The sequence below is a fragment of the Somniosus microcephalus genome, chromosome 30, assembly GCF_052327205.1.
Source record: "Somniosus microcephalus isolate GS21.2 chromosome 30, FLI_Smic_1.0, whole genome shotgun sequence".
In the NCBI taxonomy this organism is placed as follows: domain Eukaryota; kingdom Metazoa; phylum Chordata; class Chondrichthyes; order Squaliformes; family Somniosidae; genus Somniosus; species Somniosus microcephalus.
Window position 1 is genome coordinate 6,456,646 of NC_141016.1, and position 14,079 is coordinate 6,470,724.

General features: G+C 49.5%; 1 protein-coding gene across 3 annotated transcripts in view; it reads right to left on the reverse strand.

The window, feature by feature from the left end:
• LOC147097883 (triacylglycerol hydrolase DDHD2-like) overlaps positions 1 to 14,079 on the reverse strand; it is a 43,545-nt gene that overhangs the window by 23,850 nt on the left and 5,616 nt on the right. For all 3 annotated transcript variants that reach the window (XM_085970933.1, XM_085970932.1, XM_085970934.1), the window contains exons 2-7: positions 11,137 to 11,516; positions 8,974 to 9,184; positions 7,848 to 8,041; positions 6,133 to 6,222; positions 3,784 to 3,994; positions 503 to 644 (exon numbers count right to left, since the gene is read on the reverse strand). In XM_085970933.1, the coding sequence (XP_085827059.1) occupies positions 503 to 644; positions 3,784 to 3,994; positions 6,133 to 6,222; positions 7,848 to 8,041; positions 8,974 to 9,184; positions 11,137 to 11,499 (1,211 nt within the window). In that variant the 5' untranslated portion in view covers positions 11,500 to 11,516. The remainder of the gene's footprint in view (positions 1 to 502; positions 645 to 3,783; positions 3,995 to 6,132; positions 6,223 to 7,847; positions 8,042 to 8,973; positions 9,185 to 11,136; positions 11,517 to 14,079) is intronic.

Genomic DNA, 14,079 nt, shown 5'->3' on the forward strand with positions numbered 1-14,079 from the left:
GCCGGATACCAAAGAGTTTCCTGTACCTTATGAATTGTCGCTTGATGAACATCTAGGTTGAGGTACATCATGGGAAATGGAACATTTTTAAAACACGGTTTAAATTTGGTGCAACCACCAAGCCTCTAGGATAGGTACAGGACAAGTTGGGATAAAGCTCCCTTGGTTCTGTCCTGCCCCCATGCGCCCATGGCAACAGGGCGACATTTTAACTCCAGCATTGGCTGTTTCCGGGAGTCGCAGAGTACTTGGCTCCCAATCCGTTCCAAATGAACAATCTCTAGTGGATCCAGTGTGGCCATTTTAGAGTGGCGACCGCTTAACTGGCAGGTGTGAAATAGTCCGCGCCATATTCGGGCGCAGAAGAGAATCAAACCTACAAAGGGCAAGACAAGCCAAAAAGTACTTGAAACGCATTAGAATCACATGCTGAAGCACACTTTGCAAGACATTTTGGTTAAAAAGCTCGATACATATATATATTGGGAATCAAGATACTCACTCGTCCACTCCCGTCGCATCTCCGTGCAACGTGCAGTACCAATTGACCGGGAGAAATTCCACCCGACCGACTCTCTGCTCATCTTGTGCTTTCTTGAAGTGCGTCTGCAGCAGGTTGAGAGAAGCGTTCCGAAAATCGTTCACTGCAACGGGCAGGAAGAAAAGTGGGTTAACCGGCAGCTTGGGAGCCGTCGGGAGGCCTGAAGACCAAGTGGCTCCAGGCAACCCACACGGCAGAAGCAAGGCTCCCTCTAAGCTGCGCGCGCGAGCGCGGCCACGCAGGGATCGGCACAGGCTGCTCGCAAGCTGTTCCGAGATACCGCGCAGCACATTTTAAAGGGACCCCGCATTGAAATAAACTGGCTGCGCACAACCAAGAAAATTCAGAGGGGAACATTGGTCAGGAGGCACCATCTACTTTTACAGCTGTTGTATCACAACGGGCCAGAACGGAGAAGCCGTTTGTCGCCCCCAACTCCCACGGTCGAAGTTGGGGCCCCACATCGCATCTGATGAGAAGCAGCAGAAGGTGGACTCCGACAAATGAATCACGAGGATCGGGGAGCTGTAGGGATAGATCTTACAGGCGTTCACGGGTGCAGCTAAATGGTACACTGGGAGAGCTACAGCTCAGGAGGGAACGGGCCGAAATTCTCCCCCCGACTTATACCGTCAGCTGGCCGAGAATCATTAACCAGAACCCACGGGGCAAAGTTCTAACTATAGCAACCCCCGCCCCAATCTGAAATGGGATTTCTTTGTAATACTTCAGGGCATGGGTTCAAATCCCTGGCGGAGATTTTAACTTGAAGTTCTTGAGTTTAGTAACCCCCGTGCCACCCCACCCCAAAATTAGTGGGGCCGGTCAGTTTTAAGCTAAGCTGGAAAGCGTTGGGTGCCAAGGAGCGAACACATCTCGTGAAGAAACTTTGGGTTAGAATTTCTGCTTTGGCAAAAACAGATTTCTGCACTTTGTACTGCAACCGACCACAGCCTCAAACCATCACTGCCAGATGAGTCACTAAGCCAACAGCAAGAGTGTGCAAGATACCCTGGTTGTGTATTACATACATATGTAGGGTCAGCATTTAGTTTAATTGCATATGATTGAGCTTGTTGCTTTCTTTTCACTTCTAAATGGCTTGTGGATTTGTGCTGTAGCTAGAAATAATGACATGGTTAAAGTTGTTCATTCCCTGGATGCTTTAAGGTTTAATGTGCCGGGGTACAATTTAGCTTCTGCTGAAAGTGCAGTGATTCGTGCCTGTTGACTTCTTTTAGTTGCCACCTTGCGAAACGAGATAGCCAAGACAGTCTTGAGATAGGAAGTGGGACAACAGGCCAGGATGGTAAACAAGTTGGCATCTGGGGTTTTGTCGGAACTCTCTCATTTCTGGGGGCCTTGTTAGTACAGTGTCAGCTGTGGCTCAGTGGGTGGCACGCTCGGTTCGGAGTCAGAAGGTTGTGGGTTCGAGAGACTTGAGCACAAAAATCTAGGCTGACACTCCCAGTGCGGTACTGAGGGAGTGCTGCACTGTCGGAGGTGCCGTCTTTCAGGTGAGATGTTAAACCGAGGCCCCGTCTGCTCTCTCAGGTGGACGTAAAAGATCCCATTTTGAAGAAGAGCAGGAGAGTTATCCCCGGTGCTCTGGCCAATATTAATCCCTCAATCAACATCTAAAACAGATTATCTGGTCATTATCACATTGCTGTTTGTGGGAGCTTGCTGTGCGCAAATTGGCTATCCCATTTCCTACATTACAACAGTGACTACACTTCAAAAAGTACTTCATTGGACGTAAAGCGCTTTGGGACTTCCGGTCGTAGGGAAATGTGCTATATAAATGCAAATTTTAATAACACTTGACATGCCACAATGGTCAGCAACGACACAGTGTGTGTGACTAGAGACCTATAAAGATCTTGAGCTTTCCTTCAGAATTTGTACAGAGATTCGGGATCGAAAGGATGGACGAAAGGTACGTCTCTACCCAGAGGGAAAATGGGGTCATTGCGTTTATTTCTCTGTAGGTCTACTGTTAGAAAACATTGCGTGTGTCTGGACTCGGTCGAACATAATAAAAAGGATTACGTCGCAACCCTATTTAGTGTGTGTCAGATTCGAATTTTCTTACAAGTGCATTCTAACAAACAGCAGACAAAGGAATTGTCTAACGTGCGACTGTCCCACAGGAAGGTCCTACATTGGATCTCCACTTTGCGTTGAGCTCGCTGATTTCAGCAGTAAGGGGCGCTACATTTGGCCATGGCACCCTGTCGGAGTGTTCCTGCCCCTGCACCAGACTGATTCCTGGGATGGCAGGACTGTCGTATGAGGAGAGATTGGATCAACTAGGCCTGTATTCACTAGAGTTTAGAAGAATGAGAGGGGATCTCATTGAAACGTATAAAAGTCTGACAGGGCTAGACAGACTGGATGCAGGGAGGGTGTTTCCCCTGGCTGGGGGGTCGAGAACGAGGGGTCAGTCTCAGGATACGGGGTAGAACATTTAGGACTGAGAGGAGGAGAAATTTCTTCGCTCAGAGGGTGGTGAACCTGTGGAATTCTCTACCACAGAAGGCTGAATATATTTAAGAAGGAGATTGATAGATTTCTAGACACAAAAGGCATCAAGGGGTATGGGGAGAGAGCGGGAATATGGTATTGAGATAGAGGATCAGCCATGATTGTATTGAATAGCGGAGCAGGCTCGAAGGGCCGAATGGCCGACTCCTGCTCCTATTTTTCTATGTTTTCCTCTATGAAGACTGCTCAGTAATTGCTGATGGAAGGTGAATGCATTTGGGTGCGCTACAGTTTGCCCCATTGTCTCTTAAATAAGATGACCAAAAAAAAAACATGTTGTTCATAATGTTTATTGGGGGCAAAATCCTGGCCAGGACACCAGGGAAGAGTGTTGGAATAGCGCGTGGCATCTTCGCACCTTCCTGAAAACCAAGCAGACAGGGCCTCGGTACAAGGTCTCTCACAAATGACGACACCTCTGGCGATGTGGTACTCAACTCGAGTCTCAACGTAGATTTTGTGCTCAGGGGAGAGCAACAGGTTAAACTGGTCAAGACCAAAATGGGGGGGGGGGGGGGGGGGGAAACCGCGCACGCGTGCAAATTTGAATGGGCCGCGCAGCCAGTTAAAAGGGGCAGCGCACCCGTTGGCCAAGACTGCAGAAATATTTGCCTTTTTGCACAGAGGGAGCCGGTAGGTGCAACAACTTGTAAAAAAAGGCCAACAAGACCGTGCCTGGGATGGCGAAAACTCACCGCACTGAATGATGCTGCGAAAGTGAATGTCGCACGCGGGCCCAATTCCATGGACCATGAACACCAAGTGATCCACCTTCACGGGCTCGCCAACGAAGATGTCCCCGTAGGTCTGCTCGGTCCCTCTCTTTACAGTCCAAGGTTTACTCTGCTCGGTGGAGGTGGAGCCCCACTCGTCCAGCACTCCCGACGGTTGGAAATGCATCATCAGCTGAGGCACACACGAGGGCGAGGGGAGGAAAACAGGTGGACATTAGGCAGCGCGGCGCAGGGAGAGCTCCAACAATGATTGTTTTGCTTTTTTATTCGTTCATGGGATGTGGGCGTCACTGGCAAGGCCAGCATTTATTGCCCATCCCTAATTGCCCCTTGAGAAGGTGGTGGTGAGCCGCCTTCTTGAACCGCTGCAGTCCGTGCGGTGAAGGTGCTCCCACAGTGCTGTTAGGGAGGGAGTTCCAGGATTTTGACCCAGCAACGATGAAGGAATGGCCGATATACTTCCAAGTCAGGATGGTGTGTGACTTGGAGGGGAACTTGGAGGTGGTGGTGTTCCCATGCACCTGCTGCCCATGTCTTTCTAGGTGGTAGAGGTCACGGGTTTGGGAGGTGCTGCCAAAGAAGCCTTGGCGAGTTGCTGCAGTGCATCTTGTAGATGGTACACACTGCAGCCACGGTGCGCCGGTGGTGGAGGGAGTGAATGTTTAAGGTGGTGGATGGGGTGCCAATCAAGCGGGCTGCTTTGTCCTGGATGGTGTCGAGCTTCTTGAGTGTTGTTGGAGCTGCACTCATCCAGGCAAGTGGAGAATATTCCATCACACTCCTTACTTGTGCCTTGTAGATGGTGGAAATAATAAAATAATTTAAAAAATACAGCGTTGCCAGCCTTGGCTCAGTGGGTAGCACGCTGCCCGAGTCAGAAGGTTGCGAGTTCGAGCCCCCACTCCACAGACTTGAGCACCAGGCTGACACTGCAGCGTAGTACTGATAGAGTGCTGCACTGTCGGAGGTGCCATTAAACTGAGGCTCCGTCTGCCCTCTCGGGATGGATCTCGTACCCCTCCTCTGGCACCATTTGGAGAGCAAGGGAGTTGTTCCAGTGTCCTGGCCAACATTTATACCTCGACCAACACCAAAAACAGCTGATCCGATTATTATGTTGTTGTTTGTGGGAGCTTGCGGTACGCAAATTGGCTGCTGCGTTTCAACATTACAACAGTGACGACACTTCAAAAAAGTACTTAATTGGCTGTAAAGCACTTTGGGACGTTCCAGAGTCATGAAAGGCGCTATATAAATGCAAGATCTTCCCTTCTTTTCATTGTGTTCATCTAAATCTCTTCAAAGGCTGATTTTTGTAACGGCCACCGCTGGCTGAGGGTTTCGGAGAGGGCAAAAAGAGAAAAGAAAGCGGTCAGGGTTTCTCCAGCTCGTGACACCGGACGAGGCCGGAGCGGACCCACCCAGAGCTGCCCAGCCTGCCAACTCTCGCTGCCGGATACAGTGCCCACTCGGGCGAGATGCCACTTTCCAGGGTTACAATGAACGGGCGCTGCGGCAGGAGTTTGCACGCCAGAGAGGCAAGGTAGCAGTTAAAAAAAAAAAAAAATATTCGGTGCGCTTTTACTACGAAATTCTTAAATATACATAACTGAAGATGGACGATAACCATCTAAGTTCTAGGGACTACAGGATAAGGGGTGATTTGATCGAATTTTTCAAAATAGTAAAGGGGAACTGATAGGGTAGATAGAGAGAAACTATTTCTGCTGGTTGGGGAGTCTAGGACTAAGGGGCATAGTCTAAAAATTAGAGGCAGGCCCTTCGTAAATGGTTAGTAAACACTTCTACACACAAAGGGAGGTAGAGTTTGGAACTCTCTTCTGCAAACGGCAATTGATGCTAGATCAATTGTTAATTTTAAATCGGAGATTGATCGATTTTTGTTAACCAATAGTATTAAGGGATATGGGGCAAAGGCGGGTGGTATGGAGTTTGGTCACAGATCAGCCGTGATCTCATTGAGTGGCGGAACAGGCTCGAGGGGGATAAATGGCCTCCTCCAGTATCATCACTATCTCGCAAGCCCTTTGTCGTTGTGTGACGAGTCCATTTTATCGTTCACTGCTCCTTCCGCACCCCAGCCCCCGGCCAGGCGCCATGGTGTGAATACACACGTTAGAACTCTCACACAAATATCAGCCCTGGTCTGTACTTTGCTCCTTCCCCGCCCATAAAGCGCACAACACTCAAACAAAGCTACAAAAAAGGGAAAACCCCGGGTTTTGCCTATTGCTATCTGTGGATTAAATCATGATGCTGCTACAACACTCAACACTGCGAGACCGTCACCTTTGGATTGTGCAGGACAATGATTTCTCCCGTAGGAAATTCCACCTTCTTGTTCCATTCATTGGTTGTTACGGCTTCCTTGTACGTTTTCTGCGGGGAGTCAAGAATTTCGGTTCAGTCTTTTGCACACAAGAGTCTTGCTTTCAAACGGTGTTCTTAAAATAGACACAGCCTTGCTTAGTATTCATTCTGGTCAAGGTAACGGCTGTCACAATGGACTTTGAACAATGGAAATTGGTTGGAGGATTTGAGAGGGGCGTTGAGGAGAACTTTTTTCACCCAGAGGGTGGTGGGGGTCTGGAACTCACTGCCTGAAAGGGTGGTAGAGGCAGAAACCCTCATCACATTAAAAATACTCGGATCTGCACTTGAAGTGCCGTAACCTGCAGGGCTACGGACCAAGAGCTGGAAAGTGGGATTTGGCTGGATAGCTCCTTTTCGGCCGGCACAGACACGATGGGCCGAATGGCCTTGTTGTGTGCCGTAAAGGTCTATGATTCTATGACTACTCTTCCATTTGTGGCAACTAGCATGAATCTCAAGCAGCCCGCAGGTCCGTTGTGGCCCTGGCTGGGTGCAGAATCAGCCAGGCTCTGCACCCCCCTCAGTATCATCATCACTCTTCTCCCACAACATGCCCATTTCCCACACCGAGACCTGCGTTTGGCATTTTCTTTGCACAGCAAGGTAGCCGGTTTAGCATCTAGTTCGAAGTCATGCAGTTCAACGCCGTGGACTCGTGCCCACAAGGAACTGGGCCGAGGCTTCTCAAACTCCTCACTTGTGCATCAGCTGATAAAAACAGAAGAGATTTATAATCCCTTCAGTCTAACGTGCACGAAAGCCCAGAGGCTACAGTGGAATCTAGTGACTCACTGCATCAACCGAACCTGCTGTATGGGGCAATCTTCAGTAACACACTGCAACAGTCTGTTCCAACATGTCCTCCAACCTCATATTTCAAATATTCCAGCTACCTGAATAGGCCCAACTGAAATTAATATGTGCAGGGTCACCGACTGAGGTCAGACTGGTTTAGCAAAGGGCAGAACTCGAGCAAGAGGCTGCAGGAACAGTGGATGTCTGGGGAGAAAAAGGAGGATCAGACAAGTCCGATTTGATCTTTACAAATCTGAACTCCTGGGGTTCGAAGGACTGGACGAGCCCACGAACTGAACTGAACTGGACAGGAACATCTGGGCCCTCCCTGAAGCCCAGGGACATTCCCATCTGCAAACGCCAGCTTGCCGTGAGGAGGAGGGGCAGGAAAAGGGTGGGTTGTGCAAAACAAATGGCCCAGGTCCAGTCACATAATTCACTGTGAAGGGCAGATTTTAATCAATGGACATGCCTGGGAATTGGGGCTTGGATGTCAGTGTGCCTGACACGATGCAAACGGAAAGTGCTGAGGGAAATGCCAGAATTCCTGATATGCATTCCTGGTAAGTAAACCTCTGCATCCGGAGCGCCAATTGATCAAATCTTTTCCTGAATTCTCAGCTGGAATTATTTCACAGCAACACAGGGTCCCAAAGACGTGAGCTGCGGAGCGTTCTGACTAAAGCAATGAGAATGAAATTAAGGCAAGATTGGAATGACCGCAACCGACAAGCGGCAACTGTCTCCTGAGCTGCAACGAATGTTTGCGACTCTGGCGAGACGTCGCTAGCGGTGGCGATAATTAAAAAGGTAGATCTCAGGGAGTGGCATCGTACCTCGATCTGCTCACTCTGCTCCTCAGCGTATGGGTTAAACCTGCTGTCCTTTTCACCCTTGGAGAACCAGGTGCACCTCCTCACGTGAGTGGGTGCCTCCAGCCAGTACACTGCATGCCTCAGGCGCCTGGCCAGAAATACGTCATACCGCCCGCCATCGGTCGCGACTGCTACGTCCTCCGAATCCAACGCTTCTGAAAAAAAAAGGGGAAGAAATTCCTGAGAAGACGCACTTCCCACCATTTTTTGTCCTTCCGGTCAATCTCCCTTCCTCCAGACAGTAGGACCGACGAATCAGAAATGTTCACATCACTTGCACCAATCCACCACCATCTGACAGGACCAGGCTTCCAATCGCCACATGTGCCGCAGTGCTCCACGCAACCTTGACAGCAAACTTGTCCAACAGTAGGGGAGTCACGTACCACTAATCCCCACCCCATCGGACCCTCCCCTCCCCTCGTCGGGTTTTTTCCCCCTCCCCTTCCTACAATCTCCAAAACTTTCTATATGCCAAGTGTGTAACCTGCTCCACACCATCTTTACACTAGAGCCACACGGGGATATTCACGAGTGCCCAAGGTTGGTTTTTACCCTCCAGAGGTGCGAGCTTACCGGCTCCCTCTACGCCATGGAGATTGGGCAGCTGGGATGACCAGCGTCATGCATGGCACAGTTACAAAGACTATGTGACAGGCCAGTTTGGCCTCTTATACATCGCCGATTTTAATCGCTCCACCATTGACGGCCGTGCCTTCAGCTGCCTGGGCCCTAAGCTTTGGAATTCCCTCCCTAAACCTCTCCGCCTCTCTCTCCTCCTTTAAGACGCTCCTTAAAACCTACCTCTGACCAAGCTTATGCCCCAATATCTCCTAATGTGGTTCCATATCATTGCAAGTTATTGTAATTACAGCTCCTACAACTTGTCCAACAGCAAGGGAGTGCTAATTTCAGTCAAGTACCACTGTTTCACGCCCCCCTGCCCCGCCTCTAAGACTCTCCCCTTCCCACAATCCCCAAACTCTGTGAATGCCAAATGGTGGCAACAGGCTTCCACCAAACCAAGTTACATTCGAAGGGTTTCGAACACGAGATCCTCCCTAAAGTGCAGACGCCTGGTGCTTACCAGAGCAATGCTTCTTCTCCAGCGTGAGGGAGTCCATTTTACTGAAGGGAACCCAGATGGGTTTGGAGTCCTCCATCTTGCAGTAGAACCAGTGAGGCTGCACTGCTTCATACAGGTTCAGTACGGGCTTCACCTTGGTGGCCTCGCCATGATGGGTTGGCAACGATAGATTGCGTTGCCCCTCTCCCGAACCCATCGTTCCTGGGGGATCCTAAAACATTTGAACAAAGCATTTGCTGCATTCCAGTAGAAATTGCACATGTACATAATCTTAACACACACACACGGTATGGAGATACAACAAGCCCCAAGTAACCCAGCAGAGCCTAGACATCCAGCGATTAAGAAATCGAGGCTGTTAATATGCTGCTGCACCAATCACACGTGATCACTGGGTATTCCGCCACCAGCCCCTCCCAACTTTAGTCTCTCCAGTCCTGAAGGCGCTGGTACTGATCCGCACCTGTATGTAGGCCTGTGTTGTACATCCTGGAGAGATGTACGTTGGACCTCTTGGGGAGTTAAAGGTTAATAGTCGAACTTCTTTGTATCGTGGAACAACAGACTTTCCCAGATAAACAGGATGGCTTTGAAGTGGAAATAAGTGACAGTAATGACGTCAGCCATGAGTAATTAAAGTTCAACTTTGGTGGCTAGGGTAATAAACATAGGTAGAGGGATTCATTAACTGTAGTACAGAAAGATAATGGTTAATAAAGCCTGTTCTTCAAAGAGGTTAAGAACAGTTACATCAGGAACATAAGAAATAGGAGCAGGAGTAGGCCATTTGGCCCTTCGAGCCTGCTCCGCATTCAATGAGATCATGGCTAATCTTCTGCCTCAACTCCATTCACCGGCCCTATCGCCATATCCCTTGATGCCCTTACTAGTCAGGACCTTATCGAGGGCCTTCTGAAAATCCAAATACACATCTACCAGTTCCCCTTTGTCTACTCCACTAATTACATCCTCAAAGAACTCCAATAGGTTTGTTAAAAAGGATTTCCCTTTCATAAATCCATGTTGATTCTGCCCAATCTTACTATTAGTTTCTAAGTGCCCAGTTATTGCATCCTTTATAATAGATTCCAAATGAGATCGGTTGGAGTTAATCTGTTTCGGTGGTGCGGGTTGCGGGCTGAAGACTGGTCGAGACTTTAGAGAGTGCCGTCAGATCTTTCACAGCTGCCTGACCAGGCAGATGGTGCCTCAGTTTGACATCTCAGCCAAGAGACGGCACTTCCAACAGGGCAGCACTCCCCCGGTACAGTACTGAAGCCACACCTCTCCACTTGGGAGGCAAGTGCTACCATTGAGCCAAAACTTGAGACCGTTCCAACCGTCCTCGCGCAACAGTTTGATGTTCCGCTCGGAAGCACGGGCAACATTTCAGGGCAGGCCAGTGCCTTGGGCGAGATGCTGCCTTACCATCTCCGGAATGTGGGTTTGAATCTAGCCCCAGCCAGTGAAATGAAAAGCCTGCACTGCCTGCAAGAATCTCACGGGAACTGAAGTTGGTCGGTCTTAATCCAGCTCATAGTGCACATGGACCCACAGCGTAAAACTGCCCCGAATTCAACACCGATTGGCAATTAATTAACGTTTTCACTCTAAGGGTGGTCGTTGTGGGAAATGGAATAGACCACACTGGTGCAGGAGGCATTAGGACAAAGCAGAAGCAGCTCTAATCTGTACCCAACGGTGCTGTACCGGAGCCAGATGGGCTCAGGTTGGCAACTGTTCCATTATCCCCCAAACTTGCTGACATGAATCAGTCATTCATGAAAGAAAGACTTATGAAATAATACTGAGCGGCCTGCAGGTGGCGTTGTCCAGGGAGAGTATAAATACTCAGGCACGGGCCCAGCTTGCGTAGGACATTCTTAACAGGAACTAGTGAAGGACACAACTAGACCTCCATGTTGTAAAACAGTTAATTAAAGTTTTATTTAATGCTTAGACCAAGTGCCTAGTAGTTTTCTTACGTCACTTGCATCCTTCACCTTGATGAGGAAGGAGCAGAGGGCAAGTTTCTCACCCGGCTTCTTGAGCCATTCCTGGCTTTTAGGATCGCCAAGCTCCCTGCTTGCGAGGTGCAGAATCCTCCTTTCCATCAAACCCAACATCAGCTCGACCGCAACGTTGGGAGAGGGTGGCACTCACCTGCTGGGCTGGGGTGGCGGGCGGAACGGTTTGCTGCTGCTGGTCAGAATGAAGCACGGCTGCGCGGTGCCCCTCCTGTGGCACGCTGCGGAACACGGGGCGCTGCTCCTCCCAAGCCTCGGAGCTGGGTGCTTCGGCAGCCTCGGGCCCTGCTGCCTCAAGGCAGGCTGCGCTGGCAAACGGTTGAAAGCCGCCCGGCGCGGAAATAGGCGGAGAAAGCGTCGTCTGCAAGGGCGCCACCTGGGCGGCCGTCGTCAATGGCAACCATCCCGTAGGCTCCGCACCAAAGTCAGTATCCAGAATTCCACTTGCATTTTGCACCCCATCGCTGGTGGCAGCAACAGGATAGGGCGGCCTGTCCATGTCTCTAACCAAAGGATCTGCACACCAAGAATAACACAAAAACAATTTAACGCCACAGTTCAATGCAGTAGTCTCCATTTCATTTTTGCAAACGGTACCAACGAATGGCCTCCTGCATCACCCAATTGCTTTCGAATCGCCATGACCCATCACTCAACCCAGCGACTACCTTTTCAAAAATACCACTGGTGCAAACCTCATGGCATCACTCGCAACAAGAACTTGCACTCGTCGCAGAAAAATATGCCAAGAGGGCACGATCAAAACTAAGGTGGTACCAAGTCAAACCAGGAGTTACTCAGAGGGGGTGACCATAAGCTTGGGCAACCAGGTGGTCTTTAAGGAGGGTCTTAAAAGGCAGAGGTGCGATAGACGAGCAGTAATCAAGCTAACAGCCGTCAATCCTTCGGTGCAGCGTGGCCACAGGCCAACGTAGCACACTCGCTCTGTGTTTCTCACTGATACTCAACAATCAGGTGGGACCGTTCGGCTGATGTAGGTAGCTTGCAAGATATGATTTGGAGGAAGTGTTGGAATTATTAGATAAAACCCTCTCTAATACAGTCTCTACTTCAGCCGTGTGCTGAAAAGTGAAAAAGAGCACGACATGAATCACAGAATCATTTAGCACAGGAGGCCATTCGGCCCATTGTGCCTGTGCCGGCTCTTTGAAAGAGCTCTCCAATTAGTCCCACTCCCCCTGCTCTTTCCCCACAGCCCTGCAAATTTTCCCTTTTCCAGGTATATATCTAATTCTTTTTTGGAAATTATTAGTCAACCTGCTTCCACCACCCTCAGGCAGTGCATAACTCGCTGCGTAAGAAAGAAATTCTCCTCACTGGCACCCCCCACCTGGATTCTTTTGCCAATTATCTTAAATCTGTGCCCTCTGGTTACCGACCCCCCACCCCACCAGCGGAAACAGTTTCTCCCGATCTACTCGATCAAAACCCCTTTGATGTCATTGAGGAGCAATGACCCCAAGTGAAAACTACAACAGGTGAGACATGAGAACATAAGAAATAGGAACAGGAGTCGGCCATTCGGCCCCTCAAGCCTGCGCCACCATTCAATAGGATCACGGCTGATCTTCGACCTCAACTCCACTTTCCCTGCCATATCCCTCGATTCCCTTAGTGTCCAAAGATCTATCGATCTCTGTCTTGAATATACTCAACGACTGAGCCTCCACAGCCCTCTGGGGTAGAGAATTCCAGAGATTCACCACCCTCCGAGTGAAGAAATTCCTCCTCCTCTCAGTCCTAAATGGCTGACCCCTTATTCTGAGACTGTGACCCTGGTTCTAGGCTCTCCAGCCAGGGGAAACATCCTCCCAGCATCTATTTCTTACCTCCGAGTCAGAAGGTTGTGGAGTCAAACCCCACTCCGGGTCTTGAGTGGATAGTCTAAGCTGACGTTTCAGTGCGGACGGGCTGTTGCTTTCTGGGTGATGTGATATTAAACTGAGGTCTTGGGAATGTTCATTAAAGCCACAGAGGAGGCAGCCGAGATGGCTGGCCAATTGGATGTGTTGTTTCCAGAGATTGAGGGCAGGGAGACCAAACACGGGACACCTGGAGTGAATTCGGTTTTGGTAAAAAAAAAAGCGCTTTGTAAAAAGTTATTGGGAAGTTGCAATGCATCGGTTTTCAAACTGGCCGCATGTTTGCAAGATCCAATGGAACTTGTGCAGCCATCAGGGCATCCCAAACTACTTTACAGCCAATGAAGTACTTTTTGAAGTGTAGTCACTGTTGTTAATGTAGGAAACACAGCAGCTAATTTGTGCACAGCAAGCTCCCACAAACAGCAATGTGATAATGACCAGATAATCTGTTTTAGTGATGGATAAATATTGGCCCCAGGACACCGGGGAGAACTCTTCTTTGAAATAGTGCCATGGGATCTTTTATGTCCTCAGAGGGTGGACAGGGCCTCGGTTTAACGTCTCATCCTGAAAGACGGCACCTCTGACAGTGCAGCACTCCAGTGAAGTGTCAGCCTAGATTTTTGTGCTCAAGTCTCTGGAGTGGGATGGCTGACACAAACAACCCTGTTCTAATATATTTTTTTGACCCACTGGTTTGTTCTGTTCGAGTTTTATGGGCCTGGGAGCTTTGGAAAAAGGCTGTTTTGGCACAGTTTAGTGGGCGAAACCCAAATCAGAAACCCGAGATCTGTGTCAGCTTCCTATGTGTGTAAGTTAATAGGAACACGGATTTAAAGTGGCTCCACTGTTACACACCAGTGTGGCCCCGCAGTCGAGCCCAATTGAAGAGGGTCACAGCGTGTGTGACATCTGACCGTCACAAATACAAACCAGAAAACTGGAAGACTGTTCTGAAAAATGGGTGAAAGAACCACGCAGAATGCAGCAAGCTCTCAACTCAAACCTACAAGCTTGAGGCGCTCCCACATTATACTCACTCTCAGTGAAACTTACTTGATGCAGGAAGGATGTTCCCGATGGCCGGGGAGTCCAGAACCAGGGGTCACAGTCTAAGGATAAGGGGCAAGACATTTAGGACAGAAATGAGGAGGAATTTCTTCACCCAGAGAGTGGTCAACCTGTGGAATTCT